At 43.4% G+C, this 27,364-nt stretch overlaps 1 protein-coding gene across 1 annotated transcript; it reads left to right on the top strand.

The window, feature by feature from the left end:
• LOC139375915 (methionine aminopeptidase 2-like) lies at nt 1-27,364 on the top strand. Its single transcript, XM_071117881.1, has 11 exons — nt 1-211; nt 1,152-1,271; nt 1,698-1,757; nt 3,149-3,251; nt 5,975-6,136; nt 7,753-7,934; nt 17,914-18,008; nt 19,799-19,895; nt 22,116-22,219; nt 26,492-26,607; nt 27,057-27,364. The coding sequence occupies exons 1-11, from the start codon at nt 1-3 to the stop codon at nt 27,307-27,309; spliced, it is 1,503 nt and encodes a 500-aa protein (XP_070973982.1). The 3' UTR covers nt 27,310-27,364.

The following is a 27,364-nucleotide window of genomic DNA, read 5'->3' as shown; positions in this document are numbered from 1 at the left end:
ATGTGGCCACTGGAGGCTCCCAGCAGTTTATGCGTCACTTCATTCCGAACGCCGATGATGGCGGAGCTCGAGATAGTGCAGCCTGAACCGGAGGCGCCCGAAGTTCTCAATGGGGACGCCGACGAAAACGAAGCGAAAGAGGACGCGGAGCCCTCCGAAACAGGGAAGAAAAAGAGAAGAAAAAAGAAGAAGAAGAAGACCGCTGTCCCAGGTAAGAAAGAATGCATGATAGTGAGAATAAATTCCCGTTTTGGACATAGCGCATTATTGAGGGGTCCCCTGTTGTGCCACAGCGTAAAAAGACCGGTAAAAATGAGAAGCGTGGGGCTTTACTACCTGTCAGAAAGTGATCACGTTCTGCCGCAGCTGTCACGGCTGTCCCGCGCCTGGAAGTGAACGGGTACCGGTGCCGTTATGAGGGCTAAAGGGGAGAAGCACATCTGGAAACGGGACAATGCCTCTCTCGAGGCTTGAAATCGCTTCTTCTATTGGTTTAATGGAATGCTGTCAAATTCGAAAATTGAAGAATGTTGCAGCTTTTTTTTTTTTTTTTGCAGACTTTTCACCACTTGTCTTCTTCTTTAATGTTAAAAGAGGTCCACTAGGGAGAAAAGAAAACAAAGCTTTAGCACTAAATACAGGCTATACCTTATCTTGTAAAAACACATGTGAGCTTGAGATTATTTTCTGGTGTGTGTTCAACTATGTATCTATATAGTCCTGTTTCTGAAGGGCTATAGACGGCATGGCATAATGCTGCAGGGTACCTACATATGCCCTTGGGATATTGATTCCAGGTATAGATACAAATTATGCATTGCTCCTGCCAAGTTCTGTTCACATTAGATGCACTTTCTCAAAATGTATCAATTTACCCACTTTAAGTGTGTGTGTGTGTGTGTGTGTGTGTTGTGCACACACACGTGCGTTTGGGTATGTGTGTGTGTTGCATGTGTGTGTGTATTGCATGTGTGTGTGTGTGTTGCATGTGTGTGTGTTGCGTGTGTGTGTGTTGCATGTGTGTGTGTGTGTTGCACGTGTGTGTGTGTGTGTGTGTGTGTGTTTGATTGTGTGTGTGTGTGTTGCATGTGTGTGTGTGTTGCACGTGTGTGTGTGTGTGTGTTTGATTGTGTGCGTGTATGACTTTGCAGCAGGGACAAATGAGTCTGAGGGGGATGGAGATACGGGAGGAGGTGTTGGTGATGTGACGAAACAGTTGGAGCAGCAAGCCCTGCCCGAAGACATAGATAAGGAGGATGATGGAGAGGAGGGTATGAGTCTATGACTTCATCATCATCATCATCATCATCATCGTTCACCATTGTCCTTCTCATACTCAAACTCAACATGTGACCTGCGACATGAGTTTGGTGTCATTTAGTGTGGTGCGTTCACCAACGAGCTACATCACCTGCTAGCATTCTAGTGGCCAACGTGACTGACTGAACCACTTCTCAGTTCCTCCTTCACTTTATCATCCTAATCGTTCTCGTACGGATCTCCAAGTCCCGATTTGGCCCTTAATAAACCTAAACAAATGTATCATTTGACCTGCGACGTGAGTTGGCGTCTGCTGCTGCCCATTACAGTAACTTCTTAAGTGCGAACAGTTAACTACAAGCGTACGTGAGTTGTGACTGAACACGTTATGTCACGTTCGGTTAGAGAGAATCCAAAAATGTATGTTTTTTCGACAGATGGAGAAGAGGGTGAAAACTCCGCAGGGAAGAAGAAGAAGAAGAAGAAGAAGAAGGGAGGTGAGTTTGTTGTCGTAATCGTACTTGGCGTGGTTTCTCCCTCTGCATGGTTTGACTTCCTTTTGTTACCACTTCAGAACCTTCAATGGTTTTTACAGATGAAAACCGTGTGTGTATGTCTCGACTTGATTCGTTATTTAGCTTGAGAAGAGGTTTCCCCTACTAGACTTTTACTGCATCTGTATTAGTGATAAGATAAGCATTCGGAAAAGTATTCAGACCTGGGAACTTATTCTGAAATGGATGAAATATATATATATTTTTTTACCCCTCTCATCAATCTGCACACAATACCCCATAATGACAAAGCAAAAACAGGGTTTTAGAAAATGTTCCAAATCTATTCAAAATATAAAACTGAAATATCATATTTACCTAAGTATTTAGATCCGTGTTAAATATTAGGGTTAGGGTTAGTTATATACATGGTGTTATACATTTTAGGGTTAGTTATATACATGGTGTTATACAGGTTAGGGTTAGTTATATACATGGTGTTATACAGGTTAGGGTTAGTTATATACATGGTGTTATACAGGTTAGGGTTAGTTATATACATGGTGTTATACAGGTTAGGGTTAGGGTTAGTTATATACATGGTGTTATACAGGTTAGGGTTAGTTATATACATGGTGTTATACAGGTTAGGGTTAGTTATATACATGGCGTTATACAGGTTAGGGTTAGTTATATACATGGTGTTATACAGGTTAGGGTTAGTTATATACATGGTGTTATACAGGTTAGGGTTAGTTATATACATGGTGTTATACAGGTTAGGGTTAGTTATATACATGGTGTTATACAGGTTAGGGTTAGTTATATACATGGTGTTATACAGGTTAGGGTTAGTTATATACATGGTGTTATACAGGTTAGGGTTAGTTATGTACATGGTGTTATACAGGTTAGGGTTAGTTATATACATGGTGTTATACAGGTTAGGGTTAGTTATATACATGGTGTTATACAGGTTCGGGTTAGTTATATACATGGTGTTATACAGGTTAGGGTTAGTTATATACATGGTGTTATACAGGTTAGGGTTAGTTATATACATGGTGTTATACAGGTGTAGCAGGTGTCTAAGCCTATATTGCTGTACCATGTGTTGCGACCATATGGGACTATATGTTGCTAATAGCAACAATGTGTTGCACATCTGCAGACGCTAACCTCTCTCTTCCTCTCTCTTCTAATCCTCATCTCCCTCTCCCTCCCTCTCTCTATCTGACCCCTCTTTGCCCTCTTCCCCTTGTCCTCCTCTCTTCCGATCCTCCCCTCCCTCTCCCTCCCTCTCTCTATCTGACACCTCTTTGCCCTCTTCCCCTTGTCCTCCTCTCTTCCGATCCTCCCATCCCTCTCCCTCCCTCTCTCTATCTGGGGAACAGTGAAGGGGCAGACTGACCCTCCCACTGTCCCTATTTGTGAGCTGTATCCCAGTGCTGTCTTCCCAAAGGGAGAGGAATGTGAATATCCTCCATCTAAAGACGGGTATGTCACCTCTACCAAGTCCATTGGCCTTATGTAGTGTGGCGTCCATAGATCTAATGCAGTGTGGTGTCTATCGATCTAATGTAGTGTGGTGGCCATAGATCTAATGCAGTGTGGTGTCTATAGATCTAATGTAGTGTGGTGGCCATAGATCTTATGCAGTGTGGCGTCCATAGATCTAATGCAGTGTGATGTTCATAGATCTAATGCAGTGTGATGTTCATAGATCTTATGCAGTGTGGTGTCCATAGATCTAATGCAGTGTGGCGTCCATAAATCTAATGCAGTGTGATGTTCATAGATCTTATGCAGTGTGGTGTCCATAGATCTAATGAAAGTGTGGTGTCCATAGATCTAATGCAGTGTGGTGTTCATAGATCTAATGCAGTGTGGTGTCCATAGATCTAATGCAGTGTGGTGTATAGATCTAATGCAGTGTGGTGTTCATAGATTTAATGCAGTGCGGTGTCTATAGATCTAATGCAGTGTGGTGTCTATAGATCTAATGCAGTGTGGTGTATATATCTAATGCAGTGTGGTGTCCATAGATCTAATGCAGTGTGGCGTCCATAGATCTAATGCAGTGGGGTGTCTATAGATCTAATGCAGTGTGGTGTCCATAGATTTAATGAAGTGGGGTGTCTATATGTAACAGTATAAGTTTAGACCGTCCCCTCGCCCATACCCGGGCGCGAACCAGGGACCTTCTGCACACATCAACAGTCACCCTCGAAGCATCGTTACCCATCGCTCCACAAAAGCCGCGGCCCTTGCAGAGCAAGGGGAACCACTACTTCAAGGTCTCAGAGCGAGTGACGTCACTGATTGAAACGCTATTTAGCGCACACCGCTAACTAAGCTAGCTGTTTCACATCCGTTACACTCACCCCCCTTTTGACCTCCTCCTTTTCCGCAGCAACCAGTGATCCGGGTCAACAGCATCAATGTAACAGTATAAGTTTAAACCGTCCCCTCGCCCATACCCGGGCGCAAACTAGGGACCTTCTGCACACATCAACAACTGACACCCACGAAGCATCGTTACCCATCGCTCCACAAAAGCCGCGGCCCTTGCAGAGCAAGGGGGACTACTATTTCAAGGTCTCAGAGCAAGTGACGTCACTGATTGAAACGCTATTTAGCGCGCACCGCTAACTAAGCTAGCCGTTTCACATCCGTTACAAATAGATCTAATGCAGTGGGGTGTCTATAGATCTAATGCAGTGGGGTGTCTATAGATCTAATGCAGTGTGGCGTCCATAGATCTAATGAAAGTGTGGTGTCCATAGATCTAATGCAGTGTGGTGTCCATAGATCTATTGCAGTGGGGTGTCTATAGATCTAATGCAGTGTGGTGTCCATAGATCTAATGCAGTGTGGCGTCCGTAAATCTAATGTAGTGTGGTGTATAGATCTAATGCAGTGTGGCGTCCATAGATCTAATGCAGTGTGGTGTCCATAGATCTAATGCAGTGTGGTGTCCATAGATCTAATGCAGTGTGGCGTCCATAAATCTAATGTAGTGTGGTGTATAGATCTAATGCAGTGTGGCGTCCATAGATCTAATGCAGTGTGGTGTCCATAGATCTAATGCAGTGTGGTGTCCATAGATCTAATGCAGTGTGGCGTCCATAGATCTAATGAGGTGTGGTGTCCATAGATCTAATGCAGTGTGGTGTCCATAGATCTAATGCAGTGTGGTGTCCATAGATTTAATGCAGTGTGGTGTCCATAGATCTAATGCAGTGTGATGTTCATAGATGTAATGCAGTGTGGTGTCCATAGATGTAATGCAGTGTGGTGTCCATAGATCTAATGAAAGTGTGGTGTCCATAGATCTAATGCAGTGTGGTGTCCATAGATTTAATGCAGTGTGGTGTCCATAGATCTTATCGAGGTCACTGTGGTTTACAGTCCATCACACTTCATACTCTAAAACATAATACAAATATTGGATGTGCCTCAGTCACCCAAGATAACCCTATAAAATGTTATTCACAAGATAACCCTATAAAATGTTATTCACAACCAGGCTCTTTCTTGTTCACAATACCAGGTCTCGCTTGCCAAAGAGATTTAATCGCAATGAAACCAGGTTAAATCAAGGTTAAATGAAAAGATTTACAATAAGAGACACACACACATATATACATACATACACACAGGCACACATACACACACACGTACACACACACACATATACACACATATACACACATATGCACACATATGTACACATATACACACGCACACACACACACACACTTATACACACACACATATGCACACACACACACACACACACACACACACACACACACACACACACACACACACACACACACACACACACACACACACACACACACACACACACACACACACACACACACACACACACTATGTTAATCTATACCTGCATTATAAACTGCAGTGTTTGCTGCATCCTTTTCTGAAGGTGTTGTTTGACCACCCAATCCCATTAGAAAATAAAGAATATGCTGTCTGTGGTGTGGATGTGTGTGTGTGTGTGTGTGTGTGTGTGTGTGTGTGTGTGTGTGTGTGTGTGTGTGTGTGTGTGTGTGTGTGTGCATGCTTGCTTGCCTGTGTGTGTTTGTGTGCGTGCATATTTGTATGTACATGCCTGCGTGTGTGTGTCTGCATGTGTGCCTGCATGTGCGTGTGTGTGCGCGTGTGTGTGTGCACGTGTGTGTGTGTCCCAGGCGCAGTGCAGCGTGGCGGACCACCCATGAGGAGAAGAGGGTCCTTGACAAGGCCAACGAGGAGATGTGGAGCGACTTCCGTCAGGCTGCCGAGGCCCACAGACAGGTCCGAAATTACATCAACACCTGGATCAAACCTGGGATGACCATGATCGACATCTGGTGAGGGTCATGTGGTTTACTCTATCATACAGGCCCTTGGTACAAACTGGCCTGACAGTAGTGTACTGCGTTGATGTTCACTTTAGTCTAAATAGTGTATTGATGTATTTGAGTAATTTGAGCGATTCTCAATTCTGCTCTTGTAGAGTAGCAGTATTGCAGGTTTTTGTTCCAGCTCAGCAGTAAAACACCTGATTCGGTTCATCAACTGATCTGCTCCTTCATTAGCTGAGTCAGGTGGTTCACTGATGAGCTGGTGCTGTACCTTCCACAGTAGCAGCCTCGAGGATCATCCAGTGAGTCTGCATTAACCTACATGGTTAACCTGTGTTGCTGAAGTGATCATGTCCCGAATGTGACACCTGTCCCTGTCATCTGTGGTCCCTGTCTGTTAGACTAGAGGATTGCACTATGAGGCTGATAAAAGACATCCCTGATTGAGGCTGTATTCACATAACCCTACAGTACATGGCTAAGCTGCATTACCCTGTCCCTGTCTCTGTCTGGTCTGTCCCTGTCTCTGTCTGATCTGTCCCTGTCTCTGTCTGGTCTGTCCCTGTCTCTGTCTGGTCTGTCCCTGTCTCTGTCTGGTCTGTCCCTGTCTCTGTCTGATCTGTCCCTGTCTGTCTGATCTGTCCCTGTCTGTCTGATCTGTCCCTGTCTGTCTGATCTGTCCCTGTCTCTGTCTGGTCTGTCCCTGTCTGTCTGATCTGTCCCTGTCTGTCTGATCTGTCCCTGTCTGTCTGATCTGTCCCTGTCTGTCTGATCTGTCCCTGTCTGTCTGTCCCTGTCCCTGTCTGCCTGGTCTGTCCCTGTCTGTCCCTGTCTGTTCTTGTTCCTGTCTGTCCCTGTCTGTGTCTGTCTGTGTCTGTCTGTCTGGTCTGTCCCGGTCTGCGTGATCTCTCCCTATCTGTCCCTGTCCCTGTCTGCCGGGTCTGTCCCTGTCTGCCTGGTCTGTCCCTGTCCCTGTCTGTCCCTGTCTGCCTGGTCTGTCCCTGTCCGTCCCTGTCTGCCTGGTCTCTCCCTATCTGTCCCTGTCCCTGTCTGACTGGTCTATCCCTGTCCCTGTCTGTCCCTGTCTACCTGGTCTGTCCCTGTTCCTGTCTGTACCTGTCTGTCCCTGTCTGTCCCTGTCTATCCCTGTACCTGTCTGTCCCTGTCTGTACCTGTCTGTCCCTGTCTGTCCCTGTCTGCCTGGTCTGTCCCTGTCTGTCCCTGTCCCTGTCTGCCTGGTCTGTCCCTGTCCGTCCCTGTCTGCCTGGTCTCTCCCTATCTGTCCCTGTCCCTGTCTGACTGGTCTATCCCTGTCCCTGTCTGTCCCTGTCTACCTGGTCTGTCCCTGTTCCTGTCTGTACCTGTCTGTCCCTATCTGTCCCTGTCTGTCCCTGTACCTGTCTGTCCCTGTCTGTACCTGTCTGTCCCTGTCTGTCCCTGTCTGCCTGGTCTGTCCCTGTCTGTCCCTGTCCCTGTCTGCCTGGTCTGTCCCTGTCTGCCTGGTCTGTCCCTGTCTGCCTGGTCTGTCCCTGTCTGCCTGGTCTGTCCCTGTCTGCCTGGTCTGTCCCTGTCTGCCTGGTCTGTCCCTGTCTGACCTGTCTGTCCCTGTCCCTGTATGTCAGTGAACGACTGGAGGACTGCAGTAGGAGGCTGATCAAAGAGAACGGTCTGAAGGCTGGCCTGGCATTCCCCACTGGCTGCTCAATCAACCATGTTGCTGCCCACTACACTCCTAATGCTGGTGACCCCACAGTCCTGCAGTACAACGACGTCTGCAAGATAGACTTCGGCACGCACATCAACGGTCAGTGAGTTCAGTTCAGTTCAGTCTGTAGTTTTGTTTTGTGTTACTTCAATCAATCAATCAAATCAATCAATCAAATAAAATGTATTTATATAAATAGACTGGCAGGCACATCAATGGTCAACACTGGCACTGAGTTCTGTCAATCAATCAAATATATTTAGAAAGACTTATTTAAAATTTTTTTTTTTTTTTTTACATCAGCAGGGTTGTCACAAAGAGATTTACAGTTACCTGGACTAATGTCTGTATCTGGTGTCACAAAGGGCTTTACAGTTACCTGGACTAATGTCTGTATCTGGTGTCACAAAGAGATTTACAGTTACCTGGACTAATGTCTGTATCTGGTGTCACAAAGAGATTTACAGTTACCTGGACTAATGTCTGTATCTGGTGTCACAAAGAGATTTACAGTTACCCAGCATAATGTCTGTATCTGGTGTCACAAAGAGATTTACAGTTACCTGGACTAATGTCTGTATCTGGTGTCACAAAGAGATTTACAGTTACCTGGACTAATGTCTGTATCTGGTGTCACAAAGAGATTTACAGTTACCCAGCATAATGTCTGTATCTGGTGTCACAAAGGGCTTTACAGTTACCTGGACTAATGTCTGTATCTGGTGTCACAAAGAGATTTACAGTTACCCAGCATAATGTCTGTATCTGGTGTCACAAAGAGATTTACAGTTACCTGGACTAATGTCTGTATCTGGTGTCACAAAGAGATTTACAGTTACCTGGACTAATGTCTGTATCTGGTGTCACAAAGAGATTTACAGTTACCCAGCATAATGTCTGTATCTGGTGTCACAAAGGGCTTTACAGTTACCTGGACTAATGTCTGTATCTGGTGTCACAAAGAGATTTACAGTTACCTGGACTAATGTCTGTATCTGGTGTCACAAAGAGATTTACAGTTACCCAGCATAATGTCTGTATCTGGTGTCACAAAGAGATTTACAGTTACCTGGACTAATGTCTGTATCTGGTGTCACAAAGAGATTTACAGTTACCTGGACTAATGTCTGTATCTGGTGTCACAAAGAGATTTACAGTTACCTGGACTAATGTCTGTATCTGGTGTCACAAAGAGATTTACAGTTACCTGGACTAATGTCTGTATCTGGTGTCACAAAGAGATTTACAGTTACCTGGACTAATGTCTGTATCTGGTGTCACAAAGAGATTTACAGTTACCTGGACTAATGTCTGTATCTGGTGTCACAAAGAGATTTACAGTTACCTGGACTAATGTCTGTATCTGGTGTCACAAAGAGATTTACAGTTACCCAGCATAATGTCTGTATCTGGTGTCACAAAGAGATTTACAGTTACCCAGCATAATGTCTGTATCTGGTGTCACAAAGAGATTTACAGTTACCTGGACTAATGTCTGTATCTGGTGTCACAAAGGGCTTTACAGTTACCTGGACTAATGTCTGTATCTGGTGTCACAAAGAGATTTACAGTTACCCAGCATAATGTCTGTATCTGGTGTCACAAAGAGATTTACAGTTACCCAGCATAATGTCTGTATCTGGTGTCACAAAGAGATTTACAGTTACCTGGACTAATGTCTGTATCTGGTGTCACAAAGAGATTTACAGTTACCTGGACTAATGTCTGTATCTGGTGTCACAAAGAGATTGTCTGTATCTGGTGTCAGTTACCTGGACTAATGTCTGTATCTGGTGTCACAAAGAGATTTACAGTTACCTGGACTAATGTCTGTATCTGGTGTCACAAAGAGATTTACAGTTACCTGGACTAATGTCTGTATCTGTGTCACAAAGAGATTTACAGTTACCCAGCATAATGTCTGTATCTGGTGTCACAAAGAGATTTACAGTTACCTGGACTAATGTCTGTATCTGGTGTCACAAAGAGATTTACAGTTACCTGGACTAATGTCTGTATCTGGTGTCACAAAGAGATTTACAGTTACCTGGACTAATGTCTGTATCTGGTGTCACAAAGAGATTTACAGTTACCTGGACTAATGTCTGTATCTGGTGTCACAAAGAGATTTACAGTTACCTGGACTAATGTCTGTATCTGGTGTCACAAAGGGCTTTACAGTTACCTGGACTAATGTCTGTATCTGGTGTCACAAAGAGATTTACAGTTACCTGGACTAATGTCTGTATCTGGTGTCACAAAGAGATTTACAGTTACCTGGACTAATGTCTGTATCTGGTGTCACAAAGAGATTTACAGTTACCCAGCATAATGTCTGTATCTGGTGTCACAAAGAGATTTACAGTTACCCAGCATAATGTCTGTATCTGGTGTCACAAAGAGATTTACAGTTACCTGGACTAATGTCTGTATCTGGTGTCACAAAGAGATTTACAGTTACCTGGACTAATGTCTGTATCTGGTGTCACAAAGAGATTTACAGTTACCTGGACTAATGTCTGTATCTGGTGTCACAAAGAGATTTACAGTTACCCAGCATAATGTCTGTATCTGGTGTCACAAAGAGATTTACAGTTACCCAGCATAATGTCTGTATCTGGTGTCACAAAGAGATTTACAGTTACCTGGACTAATGTCTGTATCTGGTGTCACAAAGAGATTTACAGTTACCTGGACTAATGTCTGTATCTGGTGTCACAAAGAGATTTACAGTTACCTGGACTAATGTCTGTATCTGGTGTCACAAAGAGATTTACAGTTACCTGGACTAATGTCTGTATCTGGTGTCACAAAGAGATTTACAGTTACCCAGCATAATGTCTGTATCTGGTGTCACAAAGAGATTTACAGTTACCTGGACTAATGTCTGTATCTGGTGTCACAAAGAGATTTACAGTTACCTGGACTAATGTCTGTATCTGGTGTCACAAAGAGATTTACAGTTACCCAGCATAATGTCTGTATCTGGTGTCACAAAGAGATTTACAGTTACCTGGACTAATGTCTGTATCTGGTGTCACAAAGAGATTTACAGTTACCTGGACTAATGTCTGTATCTGGTGTCACAAAGAGATTTACAGTTACCTGGACTAATGTCTGTATCTGGTGTCACAAAGAGATTTACAGTTACCTGGACTAATGTCTGTATCTGGTGTCACAAAGAGATTTACAGTTACCCAGCATAATGTCTGTATCTGGTGTCACAAAGAGATTTACAGTTACCCAGCATAATGTCTGTATCTGGTGTCACAAAGAGATTTACAGTTACCCAGCATAATGTCTGTATCTGGTGTCACAAAGAGATTTACAGTTACCCAGCATAATGTCTGTATCTGGTGTCACAAAGAGATTTACAGTTACCTGGACTAATGTCTGTATCTGGTGTCACAAAGAGATTTACAGTTACCTGGACTAATGTCTGTATCTGGTGTCACAAAGAGATTTACAGTTACCCAGCATAATGTCTGTATCTGGTGTCACAAAGAGATTTACAGTTACCTGGACTAATGTCTGTATCTGGTGTCACAAAGAGATTTACAGTTACCTGGACTAATGTCTGTATCTGGTGTCACAAAGAGATTTACAGTTACCCAGCATAATGTCTGTATCTGGTGTCACAAAGAGATTTACAGTTACCTGGACTAATGTCTGTATCTGGTGTCACAAAGAGATTTACAGTTACCTGGACTAATGTCTGTATCTGGTGTCACAAAGAGATTTACAGTTACCTGGACTAATGTCTGTATCTGGTGTCACAAAGAGATTTACAGTTACCTGGACTAATGTCTGTATCTGGTGTCACAAAGAGATTTACAGTTACCTGGACTAATGTCTGTATCTGGTGTCACAAAGAGATTTACAGTTACCTGGACTAATGTCTGTATCTGGTGTCACAAAGAGATTTACAGTTACCTGGACTAATGTCTGTATCTGGTGTCACAAAGAGATTTACAGTTACCTGGACTAATGTCTGTATCTGGTGTCACAAAGAGATTTACAGTTACCTGGACTAATGTCTGTATCTGTGTCACAAAGAGATTTACAGTTACCTGGACTAATGTCTGTATCTGGTGTCACACAGAGATTTACAGTTACCTGGACTAATGTTTGTATCTGGTGTCACAAAGAGATTTACAGTTAGCTGGACTAATGTCTGTATCTGGTGTCACACAGAGATTTACAGTTACCTGGACTAATGTCTGTATCTGGTGTCACAAAGAGATTTACAGTTACCTGGACTAATGTCTGTATCTGGTGTCACAAAGAGATTTACAGTTACCTGGACTAATGTCTGTATCTGGTGTCACAAAGGGCTTTACAGTTACCTGGACTAATGTCTGTATCTGGTGTCACAAAGAGATTTACAGTTACCTGGACTAATGTTTGTATCTGGTGTCACAAAGAGATTTACAGTTACCTGGACTAATGTCTGTATCTGGTGTCACAAAGATATTTACAGTTACCTGGACTAATGTCTGTATCTGGTGTCACAAAGAGATTTACAGTTACCTGGACTAATGTCTGTATCTGGTGTCACAAAGAGATTTACAGTTACCTGGACTAATGTCTGTATCTGGTGTCACAAAGAGATTTACAGTTACCCAGCATAATGTCTGTATCTGGTGTCACAAAGAGATTTACAGTTACCTGGACTAATGTCTGTATCTGGTGTCACAAAGAGATTTACAGTTACCTGGACTAATGTCTGTATCTGGTGTCACAAAGAGATTTACAGTTACCCAGCATAATGTCTGTATCTGGTGTCACAAAGGGCTTTACAGTTACCTGGACTAATGTCTGTATCTGGTGTCACAAAGAGATTTACAGTTACCTGGACTAATGTCTGTATCTGGTGTCACAAAGAGATTTACAGTTACCCAGCATAATGTCTGTATCTGGTGTCACAAAGAGATTTACAGTTACCTGGACTAATGTCTGTATCTGGTGTCACAAAGAGATTTACAGTTACCTGGACTAATGTCTGTATCTGGTGTCACAAAGAGATTTACAGTTACCTGGACTAATGTCTGTATCTGGTGTCACAAAGAGATTTACAGTTACCTGGACTAATGTCTGTATCTGGTGTCACAAAGAGATTTACAGTTACCTGGACTAATGTCTGTATCTGTGTCACAAAGAGATTTACAGTTACCTGGACTAATGTCTGTATCTGGTGTCACACAGAGATTTACAGTTACCTGGACTAATGTTTGTATCTGGTGTCACAAAGAGATTTACAGTTAGCTGGACTAATGTCTGTATCTGGTGTCACACAGAGATTTACAGTTACCTGGACTAATGTCTGTATCTGGTGTCACAAAGAGATTTACAGTTACCTGGACTAATGTCTGTATCTGGTGTCACAAAGAGATTTACAGTTACCTGGACTAATGTCTGTATCTGGTGTCACAAAGGGCTTTACAGTTACCTGGACTAATGTCTGTATCTGGTGTCACAAAGAGATTTACAGTTACCTGGACTAATGTTTGTATCTGGTGTCACAAAGAGATTTACAGTTACCTGGACTAATGTCTGTATCTGGTGTCACAAAGATATTTACAGTTACCTGGACTAATGTCTGTATCTGGTGTCACAAAGAGATTTACAGTTACCTGGACTAATGTCTGTATCTGGTGTCACAAAGAGATTTACAGTTACCTGGACTAATGTCTGTATCTGGTGTCACAAAGAGATTTACAGTTACCCAGCATAATGTCTGTATCTGGTGTCACAAAGAGATTTACAGTTACCTGGACTAATGTCTGTATCTGGTGTCACAAAGAGATTTACAGTTACCTGGACTAATGTCTGTATCTGGTGTCACAAAGAGATTTACAGTTACCCAGCATAATGTCTGTATCTGGTGTCACAAAGGGCTTTACAGTTACCTGGACTAATGTCTGTATCTGGTGTCACAAAGAGATTTACAGTTACCTGGACTAATGTCTGTATCTGGTGTCACAAAGAGATTTACAGTTACCCAGCATAATGTCTGTATCTGGTGTCACAAAGAGATTTACAGTTACCTGGACTAATGTCTGTATCTGGTGTCACAAAGAGATTTACAGTTACCTGGACTAATGTCTGTATCTGGTGTCACAAAGAGATTTACAGTTACCTGGACTAATGTCTGTATCTGGTGTCACAAAGAGATTTACAGTTACCTGGACTAATGTCTGTATCTGGTGTCACAAAGAGATTTACAGTTACCTGGACTAATGTCTGTATCTGGTGTCACAAAGAGATTTACAGTTACCTGGACTAATGTCTGTATCTGGTGTCACAAAGAGATTTACAGTTACCTGGACTAATGTCTGTATCTGGTGTCACAAAGAGATTTACAGTTACCTGGACTAATGTCTGTATCTGGTGTCACAAAGAGATTTACAGTTACCTGGACTAATGTCTGTATCTGGTGTCACAAAGAGATTTACAGTTACCTGGACTAATGTCTGTATCTGGTGTCACACAGAGATTTACAGTTACCTGGACTAATGTTTGTATCTGGTGTCACAAAGAGATTTACAGTTAGCTGGACTAATGTCTGTATCTGGTGTCACACAGAGATTTACAGTTACCTGGACTAATGTCTGTATCTGGTGTCACAAAGAGATTTACAGTTACCTGGACTAATGTCTGTATCTGGTGTCACAAAGAGATTTACAGTTACCTGGACTAATGTCTGTATCTGGTGTCACAAAGGGCTTTACAGTTACCTGGACTAATGTCTGTATCTGGTGTCACAAAGAGATTTACAGTTACCTGGACTAATGTTTGTATCTGGTGTCACAAAGAGATTTACAGTTACCTGGACTAATGTCTGTATCTGGTGTCACAAAGGGCTTTACAGTTACCTGGACTAATGTCTGTATCTGGTGTCACAAAGAGATTTACAGTTACCTGGACTAATGTCTGTATCTGGTGTCACAAAGAGATTTACAGTTACCCAGCATAATGTCTGTATCTGGTGTCACAAAGAGATGTACAGTTACCTGGACTAATGTCTGTATCTGGTGTCACAAAGGGCTTTACAGTTACCTGGACTAATGTCTGTATCTGGAGTCACAAAGAGATTTACAGTTACCTGGACTAATGTCTGTATCTGGTGTCACAAAGAGATTTACAGTTACCTGGACTAATGTCTGTATCTGGTGTCACAAAGAGATTTACAGTTACCCAGCATAATGTCTGTATCTGGTGTCACAAAGGGCTTTACAGTTACCTGGACTAATGTCTGTATCTGGAGTCACAAAGAGATTTACAGTTACCTGGACTAATGTCTGTATCTGGTGTCACAAAGGGCTTTACAGTTACCTGGACTAATGTCTGTATCTGTTGTCACAAAGAGATTTACAGTTACCCAGCATAATGTCTGTATCTGGTGTCACAAAGAGATTTACAGTTACCCAGCATAATGTCTGTATCTGGTGTCACAAAGGGCTTTACAGTTACCTGGACTAATGTCTGTATCTGGTGTCACAAAGAGATTTACAGTTACCTGGACTAATGTCTGTATCTGGTGTCACAAAGAGATTTACAGTTACCTGGACTAATGTCTGTATCTGGTGTCACAAAGAGATTTACAGTTACCTGGACTAATGTCTGTATCTGGTGTCACAAAGAGATTTACAGTTACCCAGCATAATGTCTGTATCTGGTGTCACAAAGGGCTTTACAGTTACCCGGACTAATGTCTGTATCTGGTGTCACAAAGAGATTTACAGTTACCTGGACTAATGTCTGTATCTGGTGTCACAAAGAGATTTACAGTTACCTGGACTAATGTCTGTATCTGGTGTCACAAAGAGATTTACAGTTACCTGGACTAATGTCTGTATCTGGTGTCACAAAGAGATTTACAGTTACCTGGACTAATGTCTGTATCTGGTGTCACAAAGAGATTTACAGTTACCTGGACTAATGTCTGTATCTGGTGTCACAAAGAGATTTACAGTTACCTGGACTAATGTCTGTATCTGGTGTCACAAAGAGATTTACAGTTACCTGGACTAATGTCTGTATCTGGTGTCACAAAGAGATTTACAGTTACCTGGACTAATGTCTGTATCTGGTGTCACAAAGAGATGTACAGTTACCTGGACTAATGTCTGTATCTGGTGTCACAAAGAGATTTACAGTTACCTGGACTAATGTCTGTATCTGGTGTCACAAAGAGATTTACAGTTACCTGGACTAATGTCTGTATCTGGTGTCACAAAGAGATTTACAGTTACCTGGACTAATGTCTGTATCTGGTGTCACAAAGATATTTACAGTTACCTGGACTAATGTCTGTATCTGGTGTCACAAAGAGATTTACAGTTACCTGGACTAATGTCTGTATCTGGTGTCACACAGAGATTTACAGTTACCTGGACTAATGTTTGTATCTGGTGTCACAAAGAGATTTACAGTTTCCTGGACTAATGTCTGTATCTGGTGGCACACAGAGATTTACAGTTACCTGGACTAATGTTTGTATCTGGTGTCACAAAGAGATTTACAGTTACCTGGACTAATTTCTGTATCTGGTGTCACAAAGGGCTTTACAGTTACCTGGACTAATGTCTGTATCTGGTGTCACAAAGAGATTTACAGTTACCTGGACTAATGTCTGTATCTGGTGTCACAAAGGGCTTTACAGTTACCTGGACTAATGTCTGTATCTGGTGTCACAAAGAGATTTACAGTTACCTGGACTAATGTCTGTATCTGGTGTCACAAAGAGATTTACAGTTACCTGGACTAATGTCTGTATCTGGTGTCACAAAGAGATTTACAGTTACCTGGACTAATGTCTGTATCTGGTGTCACAAAGAGATGTACAGTTACCTGGACTAATGTCTGTATCTGGTGTCACAAAGGGCTTTACAGTTACCTGGACTAATGTCTGTATCTGGTGTCACAAAGAGATTTACAGTTACCTGGACTAATGTCTGTATCTGGTGTCACAAAGGGCTTTACAGTTACCTGGACTAATGTCTGTATCTGGTGTCACAAAGAGATTTACAGTTACCTGGACTAATGTCTGTATCTGGTGTCACAAAGAGATTTACAGTTACCTGGACTAATGTCTGTATCTGGTGTCACAAAGAGATTTACAGTTACCTGGACTAATGTCTGTATCTGGTGACACAAAGAGATTTACAGTTACCTGGACTAATGTCTGTATCTGGTGTCACAAAGAGATTTACAGTTACCTGGACTAATGTCTGTATCTGGTGTCACAAAGAGATTTACAGTTACCTGGACTAATGTCTGTATCTGGTGTCACAAAGGGCTTTACAGTTACCTGGACTAATGTCTGTATCTGGTGTCACACAGAGATGTACAGTTACCTGGGCTAATGTCTGTATCTGGTGTCACAAAGGGCTTTACAGTTACCTGGACTAATGTCTGTATCTGGTGTCACAAAGGGCTTTACAGTTACCTGTACTAATGTCTGTATCTGGTGTCACAAAGAGATTTACAGTTACCTGGACTAATGTCTGTATCTGGTGTCACAAAGAGATTTACAGTTACCTGGACTAATGTCTGTATCTGGTGACACAAAGAGATTTACAGTTACCTGTACTAATGTCTGTATCTGGAGTCACAAAGAGATGTACAGTTACCTGGACTAATGTCTGTATCTGGTGTCACAAAGAGATTTACAGTTACCTGGACTAATGTCTGTATCTGGTGACACTTGCATTCTACAGCAGTAATAGTCAATCCGCAACACTGAAGGTTTTTGATCCAGCATTTTAATGCTGTTACACCTGACTCAACTAATCAACTGACCTTCAACCCCTTGATGAGCTGAATCAGGTGTTTAACTGCTGAACTGGGACCAAACCCTGCAGTAGTGCAGATCTACAAGGATCACTATTTTAAAGTCTTCCTTTATCTTGTGGACTTTATTTAGACATGACATATTAGAGCTGTAATGATCTGATAGATTGTAATCACACTTCTTACCCATACTTTTGTAAATACCACCTAAAACAGGAAGGTGAGATCAAACTTTACATCATGTCGTTGTACTTGGCTGATATTCATGTTGTCTGTGTTTCAGGTCGAATCATTGACTGTGCCTTTACCGTGACCTTCAACCCAAAGTACGACAGATTACTGGAGGCTGTGAGAGATGCTACCAACACAGGCATCAGGGTAAAACAACCCATTTATCCATCCATACACTATGACTTTGGTTCCCATTGTTCAGTGGGTTAGACTAGAGCATGTAAAAAAAAAAGACCCTTCCTTTCAGCCAATCATCAGGTTTAAGTGGACATTTTGACTATGGCCCCTCCCACTCCAGGTTAGAGTGGTTATAGTTGTTGACAGATGAAGAAGCAAGTTTGGCTTGCGACCAAGTTATCAGTGTGTTTTACTTCTATGATGTGTGTGTGTGTGTGTGTGTTTGTGTGTGTGTGTGTGTGTGTGTGTGTGTGTGTGTGTGTGTGTGGTGGTGACCAAGAGATAACACACCTCTGGATATGGGCGCATCTGCCTGGTTCTTGCCGGGCCTTCTGTAGTGGGGTCAGACCAAAATAGACCATCTGTAGTGGGGTCAGACCAAAGTAGACCATCTGTAGTGGGGTCAGACCAAAGTAGACCTTCTGTAGTGGGGTCAGACCAAAGTAGACCATCTGTAGTGGGGTCAGACCAAAGTAGACCATCTGTAATGGGGTCAGACCAAAGTAGACCATCTGTAGTGGGGTCAGACCAAAGTAGACCTTCTGTAGTGGGGTCAGACCAAAGTAGACCATCTATAGTGGGGTCAGACCAAAGTAGACCTGTAGTGGGGTCAGACCAAAGTAGACCTTCTGTAGTGGGGTCAGACCAAAGTAGACCGTCTGTAGTGGGGTCAGACAAAAGTAGACCGTCTGTAGTGGGGTCAGACCAAAGTAGACCTGTAGTGGGGTCAGACCAAAGTAGACCGTCTGTAGTGGGGTCAGACTAAAGTAGACCTGTAGTGGGGTCAGACCAAAGTAGACCTGTAGTGGGGTCAGACCAAAGTAGACCTGTAGTGGGGTCAGACCAAAGTAGACCTGTAGTGGGGTCAGACCAAAGTAGACCATCTGTAGTGGGGTCAGACCAAAGTAGACCGTCTGTAGTGGGGTCAGACCAAAGTAGACCATATGTAGTGGGGTCAGACCAAAGTAGACCATCTGTAATGGGGTCAGACCAAAGTAGACCATCTGTAGTGGGGTCAGACCAAAGTAGACCTTCTGTAGTGGGGTCAGACCAAAGTAGACCATCTATAGTGGGGTCAGACCAAAGTAGACCTGTAGTGGGGTCAGACCAAAGTAGACCGTCTGTAGTGGGGTCAGACTAAAGTAGACCTGTAGTGGGGTCAGACCAAAGTAGACCTGTAGTGGGGTCAGACCAAAGTAGACCTGTAGTGGGGTCAGACCAAAGTAGACCTGTAGTGGGGTCAGACCAAAGTAGACCTTCTGTAGTGGGGTCAGACTAAAGTAGACCTGTAGTGGGGTCAGACCAAAGTAGACCGTCTGTAGTGGGGTCAGACCAAAGTAGACCTGTAGTGGGGTCAGACCAAAGTAGACCTTCTGTAGTGGGGTCAGACCAAAGTAGAGCCAGCATTAAGTCATATCTACAGCCAACTGCTGAGACGACTCTAGCTAGCTGTTTGTACAGTGCACGCAACATCAGGGTTGTGTGATTGACTCCCGCATGGGCCACATAATACTGAATATATCTGTTAATGTTGACAGTTCTGTAATCCGCTTTGGATAAAAGCTTCTGCTAAATTACCATATTTTGGATGCTAGCTAACATCCTAAGAGGATATGTGATGTAACTCTCACTCCCCACTCGTCTGATAATGAGCTCTGCAGAGATGGTTGGTTGATGTTTGCTTGTGTAACTGTCAACTCATGTCTATTTTGTGACCCCTGGAGAGAGCTTGTGTAACTGTCAACTGTTTTCTGTGCCAGTGTGCGGGGATAGATGTGCGTCTGTGTGACGTGGGTGAAACCATCCAGGAGGTCATGGAGTCTTATGAGGTGGAGATAGATGGGAAAACATACCAAGGTATCAGTCTGTCTGTCTGTCGCTGTCTCTCTGTCTCTCTCTCTCTTTGTCTCTCTCTCTCTGTCTGTCTCTCTCTCTCTCTCTCTCTCTCTCTCTCTCTCTCTCTCTCTTTGTCTCTCTCTCTCTCTCTCTCTCTCTCTATGTATAATATATATATATTACTGTATGTATATACACATGCCTTGCAAAAGTATTCATCCCCCTTGGCGTTTTTCCTATTTTGTTGCATTACAAACTGTAATTTAAATGTATTTTTATCTGGATTTCATGTAATGAACAAACACAAAATATTCCAAATTGGTGAAGTGAAATTTAAAAAAAATTACTTGTTAAAAAAGAAGAAAAAATAAAATAAAAGGTGTAAACTAGCGGAACCCATCGAACAGGAACAGGAAGGAGCTGGAGCAGTGTATGTACACTTCTGACTTCAACTGTATATACACATAGATATATTACTGTGTGTGTATGCACATAGATATATTACTGTGTGTGTATACACATAGATATATTACTGTGTGTGCGTATATATATATATAGATATATTACAGTATGTGAATATATATCTTAATCTCATATATATACTGTATATAAATATATATATATATATATATATATATATATGAGATTACGATATATTATTGTGTGTGTATGTACAGTTGAAGTCGGAAGTTTACATACACTTAGTTTGGAGTCATTGAAGTGGTTTTTCAACCACTCCACAAATTTCTTGATAAAGGAACTATAGTTTTGGAAAGTCGGTTAGGACATCTACTTCGTGCATGACACAAGTAATTTTTCCAACAACTGTTTACAGACAGATTATTTCACGTATAATTCACTGTGTCACAATTCCAGTGGGTCAAAAGTTACACTAAGTTGGCTGTGCCTTTAAACAGCTTGGAAAATTCCAGAAAATTATGTAATGTCTTCTGATAGGCTAATTGACAACATTTGAGTCAATTGAAGGTGTACCTGTGGATGTATTTCAAGGCCTACCTTCAAACTCAGTGCCTCTTAGCTTGACATGGGAAAATCAAAAGAAATCTGCCAAGACCTCAGAAAAACAATTGTAGACCTCCACAAGTCTGGTTCATCCTTGGGAGCAATTTCCAAACGCCTGAAGGTACCACGTTCATCTGTACAAACAATAGTACGCAAGTGTAAACACCATGGGACCACGCAGCCATCATACCGCTCCGGAAGGAGACGTGTTCTGTCTCCTAGAGATGAACGTATTTTGGTGCGAAAGTGCAAATTAATCCCAGAACAACAGCAAAGGACCTTGTGAAGATGCTGGAGGAAACATACAATTATCTATATATTATCAAGTATCTATATCCACAGTAAAACGAGTCCTATATCGACATAACCTGAAAGGCCTCTCAGCACGGAAGAAGCCACTGCTCCAAAACCGCCATAAAAAAGCCAGACTATGGTTTGCAACTGCACGTGGGGACAAAGATCGTACTTTTTGGAGAAATGTCCTCTGGTCTGAAAAAAGAATAGAACCGTTTGGCCATAATGACCATCGTTATGTTTGGAGGAAAAAGGGGGAGGCTTGCAAGCCTAAGAACACCATCCCAACCGTGAAGCAAGGTGGTGGCAGCATCATGTTGTGGGGGTGCTTTGCTGTAGGAGGGACTGGTGCACTTCACAAAATAGATGGCATCATGAGGGAGGAAAATTATGTGGATATATTGAAGCAACATCTCAAGATATCAGTCAGGAACCCAATCATACTTCCAAAGTTGTGGCAAATGGCTTAAGGACAACAAAGTCAATCCTATAGAAAATTTGTGGGCAGAACTGAAAAAGCATGTGCGAGTAAGGAGACCTACAAACCTGACTCAGTTACACCAGCTCTGTCAGGAGGAATGGGCCAAAATTCACCCAACTTATTGTGGGAAGCTTGTGGAAGGCTACCCGAAATGTTTGAACCAAGTTAAACAATTTAAAGGTTGTATGTCAACTTCTGACCCATTGGGAATGTGATGAAATAAATAAAAGCTGAAATAAATCATTATCTCTACTATTATTCTGACATTTCACATTCTTAAAATAAACTAGTGACCATAACTGACCTAAGACAGGGAATTTTTACTAGGATAAAATGTCAGGAATTGTGACAAACTGAGTTTAAATGTTTTTTGCCTAAGTTGTATGTAAACTTCCGACTTCAACTGTGTATATATATATATATATATATTTTTTCCTATGTAGTAAAGCCAATCAGGAACCTCAATGGCCACTCCATCGGCCAGTACAGGATACATGCAGGCAAGACTGTCCCCATCGTCAAGGGAGGAGAAGCTACCAGAATGGAGGTGGGTACTGTCTGGTGACTGACTGGGTACTGTCTGGTGACTGACTGAGTATTGACTGGTGACTGAGTACTGATTGGGTACTGACTGGTGACTGACTGAGTACTGTCTGGCGACTGACCGGGTACTGTCTGGTGACTGACCGGGTACTGTCTGGTGACTGAGTACTGACTGGGTACTGTCTGGGTACTGTCTGGTGACTGAGTACTGACTGGCGACTGTCTGGGTACTGTCTGGGTACTGTCTAGCGACTGATTAGAGACTGACTGGAGACTGACTGATGATTAGGGCTCCCGAGTGACGCAGTGGTCTAAGACACTGCATCTCAATGTAAGAGGCGCCACTGCAGTACCTGGTTCGAATCCAGGCTGCATCACATCCGGTCAAGATTGGGAGTCCCGTAGGGCGGCGCACAATATGCCCAGTGTCGTCCTGGTTTGGCCGGGGTCGGCCGTCATTGTAAATAAGAATTTGTTCTTAACTGACTAAATAAAGGTTCAAAAAAAGACTGAGTACTGACTGGTGGCGTCTTTTGCTCATTTGAACAGAGGCCTTTTCAGATGTTACCTCAGTACAATGTTGTTAAACTTCTTCTTCTCTTCTTTTTTTCCATCATGTCCGCAACAACACACTCAAGGTACACATCTCCTCTCTTGCAGGTTCATTCTGTTCAAGTGAAATTATATATACAAATAATAAAATCCTAGAGTAGCCTATAAATACAAGTGTTATAGCGAGAACATCTCTATAGAGTTACAAGGTGTCGAGATCAGCTCAGATTAACATCTCACACGTATAAACACACACGCACACACGCACGCACGCACGCGCACACACACACACGCACGCACGCACGCACGCACACACATACTCCAACACCTCCTTAGTCACCTCCTTCAGTTCTTTAATTACACCTTTAGTCACATTATTGCACCTTTAAAATCACATTATTACACTTATAAGCACATTACCACCTGGAAGCATCAAGTAGCAATTATATCTCTAAACACCTCGAGTTCTCACCACTCAAAGTCAATGAATGACCAGTTCACTCACTAAAGGAGATATCGCCTAGACACCTGTCACATATCTTTAGAGATACCTAGACATCTGCCACATATCTTTAGAGATACCTGCTACATATCTTTAGAGATACCTAGATACCTGCTACATATCTTTAGAGATACCTAGATACCTGCTACATATCTTTAGAGATACCTAGATACCTGCTACATATCTTTAGAAATACTTAGATACCTGAGGATCTAAATATATTGCCCAGGTAAGGACCATATTGGTGAGGTCACAGAGGTCAATTAGCCTGGTACCAGATTTGTCTGTGCTGTTTTGCCAACTCCTAAGGTGTGAGAATGACCACATTTGTTGGTAAGACAGCACAAACAGATCCGGGGTTTCAGGCTAAAGGTCCGTAGTTTATTAACCACCCACCCTGACACACACAGCTGCAATGCTTAACTCCGTTTGGACAGAATTGAACATTTTAATTGGCGGGCTGCTGAGTGGTACGTTTTGCTGATGTTTTCAGCTAAGCCAGGAAGGGATGGATGGAGTTGCTGATGTTTTCAGCTAAGCCAGGAAGGGATGGAGGGAGTTGCTGATGTTTTCAGCTAAGCCAGGAAGGGATGGATGGAGTTGCTGATGTTTTCAGCTAAGCCAGGAAGGGATGGAGGGAGTTGCTGATGTTTTCAGCTAAGCCAGGAAGGGATGGATGGAGTTGGTGATGTTTGTCAGCTAAGCCAGGAAGGGATGGATGGAGTTGCTGATGTTTTCAGCTAAGCCAGGAAGGGATGGATGGAGTTGCTGATGTTTTCATCTAAGCCAGGAAGGCATGGATGGAGTTGCTGATGTTTTCAGCTAAGCCAGGAAGGGATGGAGGGAGTTGCTGATGTTTTCAGCTAAGCCAGGAAGGGATGGATGGAGTTGGTGATGTTTGTCAGCTAAGCCAGGAAGGGATGGATGGAGTTGCTGATGTTTTCAGCTAAGCCAGGAAGGGATGGATGGAGTTGCTGATGTTTTCATCTAAGCCAGGAAGGGATGGATGGAATTGCTGATGTTTTCAGCTAAGCCAGGAAGGGATGGATAGAGTTGCTGATGTTTGTCAGCTAAGCCAGGAAGGGATGGATGGAGTTGCTGATGTTTGTCAGCTAAGCCAGGAAGGGATGGATGGAGTTGGTGATGTTTTCAGCTAAGCCAGGAAGGGATGGATGGAGTTGCTGATGTTTGTCAGCTAAGCCAGGAAGGGATGGATGAAGTTGCTGATGTGCCAGGTTAGAAGGTTTTATATTTAGCTGGAGTGAGTGGTGTTGGGTTAGGGCCATTACCCTCTTTGTATGTGTGTGTGTGTGTGTGTCTTTGTGTGTGCAGGCTTGCTTGCCAGCATGTGTGTGTGTGATCATAGTGCTCTCTGTTCTGCTGGAGTGTCAACAGGGCGTGCCGAGAGGCTGCTCTCACTGGAGTGGTGTGTCAGCAGGGCGTGACGAGAGGCTGCTCTAACTGGAGTGGAGTGTCAGCAGGGCGTACTGCGAGGCTGCTCTCACTGGAGTGAAGTGGAGTGTCAGCAGGGTGTGCCGAGAGGCTGCTCTCACTGGAGTGGTGTGTCAGCAGGGCGTGACGAGAGGCTGCTCTAACTGGAGTGGAGTGTCAGCAGGGCGTACTGCGAGGCTGCTCTCACTGGAGTGGAGTGGAGTGTCAGCAGGGTGTGCCGAGAGGCTGCTCTCACTGGGGTGGAGTGTCAGCAGGGCGTGCCGAGAGGCTGCTCTCACTGGAGTGGAGTGTCAGCAGGGCGTGCCGAGAGGCTGCTCTCACTGGGGTGGAGTGTCAGCAGGGCGTGCCGAGAGGCTGCTCTCACTGGAGTGGAGTGTCAGCAGGGCGTACTGCGAGGCTGCTCTCACTGGAGTGGAGTGGAGTGTCAGCAGGGCGTGACGAGAGGCTGCTCTCACTGGGGTGGAGTGTCAGTAGGGCGTGCCGAGAGGCTGCTCTCACTGGGGTGGAGTGTCAGCAGGGCGTGCCGAGAGGCTGCTCTCACTGGAGTGGAGTGTCAGTAGGGCGTGCCGAGAGGCTGCTCTCACTGGAGTGGAGTGTCAGTAGGGCGTGCCGAGAGGCTGCTCTCACTGGAGTGGAGTGTCAGTAGGGCGTGCCGAGAGGCTGCTCTCACTGGAGTGGAGTGTCAGTAGGGCGTGCCGAGAGGCTGCTCTCCCTGAGTGATTATCTGAGCAGAGAGGAAGGGTGTCAGTGTTATCAGCTAATACCACAGGGTCTTGAATCACCACCACCTGGTATGGTGCTTTTCCATTGAGACTTACCCCCACACCAGTGGGTCGGGTCGGACTTACCATTGCTTAATGGTACACTATAAGAACACTATAAGAGATGAAATAGTTACTGTAATGAACACTATACGAGATGAGTTACTGTAATGAACACTATAAGAGATGAGTTACTGTAATGAACACTATAAGAGATGAAATAGTTACTGTAATGAACACTATAAGAGATGAAATAGTTACTGTAATGAACACTATAAGAGATGAAATAGTTACTGTAATGAACACTATAAGAGATGAGTTACTGTAATGAACACTATACGAGATGAGTTACTGTAATGAACACTATAAGAGATGAAATAGTTACTGTAATGAACACTATAAGAGATGAGTTACTGTAATGAACACTATAAGATATGAGTTACTGTAATGAACACTATAAGAGATGAAATAGTTACTGTAATGAACACTATAAGAGATGAAATAGTTACTGTAATGAACACTATAAGAGATGAGTTACTGTAATGAACACTATACGAGATGAGTTACTGTAATGAACACTATAAGAGATGAGTTACTGTAATGAACACTATAAGAGATGAGTTACTGTAATGAACACTATAAGAGATGAGTTACTGTAATGAACACTATAAGAGATAAAGAGTTACTGTAATGAACACTATAAGAGATGAAATAGTTACTGTAATGACATCAGCATTTATAGAATCCTCTGGAAAACCAATTGCTCATCTGTGATGTTGATTCTTGTAAAAAGGAAAAATATAATCTCTTAACATCTACTTTCGTTACCAGAAGGATTTCAATGACATAAAAAAATGCTGTGTGTTTCTCTCCCTTTTCCTTCTGCCAATAAAGGCTTTCAGTTTCAAGGACTTTGGTCTTATGTAAGTTGCAGATGGATTACGGTCAATCAGTTGTTTCTAGGATCTGCTGAGTTTTCGGTGTCCTCCTCTACCCTTCTGCTCTACAGGAAGGTGAGGTGTACGCAATCGAGACGTTTGGCAGCACTGGGAGGGGAGCTGTTCACGGTGACATGGACTGCTCGCATTACATGAAAAACTTCAACGTTGGACACGTGCCAATAAGGTCGGTCGCTCGGGTTCGGTCGGCGCTCACTGAGTGCGAGCCTCACCTGATTTTAATGCTGAATGATAATACTGAACATCGATGCTAAGTAGAAATCTATACTGTAGATGTCATTCTGTTCACCACCGAGGACAATCGAGGGCGAATGACCCTGTTCAGTCTGATCCCTTCCAACGCGCTGATTCTTACTGTATACACCTGAACTGAATACTACTGTACTAATACGACAATGAACCCATAAACTACAGACACAAATTAGCCAGCTGGCTAAATCTGGCATTTTTACAGATATGTTGATCAATGTGGATTATCCTACTGCACTGCTCTCATAATCCTTATCGCTCTCCCCTCCTCCCCTCTGTGTCCCCGCCTCCTCCCCTCTGTGTCCCCGCCTCCTCCCCTCTGTGTCCCCGCCTCCTCCCATTGTGCTGTGTGTGTCCCTGTCGCAGGCTCCCCAGAGCTAAGCATCTGCTCAACGTGATCAACGACAACTTCGGGACGTTGGCGTTTTGCCGCCGCTGGTTGGACCGGCAGGGAGAGAGCAAGTACCTGATGGCCCTGAAGAACCTGTGTGACCTGGGCATCATAGACCCGTACCCTCCTCTCTGTGACACCAAGGGCTCCTACACTGCCCAATACGAACACACCATCCTTCTCAGGCCCACCTGTAAGGAAGTGGTAAGCAGGGGTGATGACTACTGAGTACGTTCCCGTGGGCCAGCTGGCCTCGAACCAGGAAGAACAGGAAGACAAAGAA

This window comes from Oncorhynchus clarkii, chromosome 2, assembly GCF_045791955.1.
Source record: "Oncorhynchus clarkii lewisi isolate Uvic-CL-2024 chromosome 2, UVic_Ocla_1.0, whole genome shotgun sequence".
NCBI lineage: Eukaryota > Metazoa > Chordata > Actinopteri > Salmoniformes > Salmonidae > Oncorhynchus > Oncorhynchus clarkii.
This window is presented reverse-complemented; position numbering and strand designations above follow the sequence as displayed.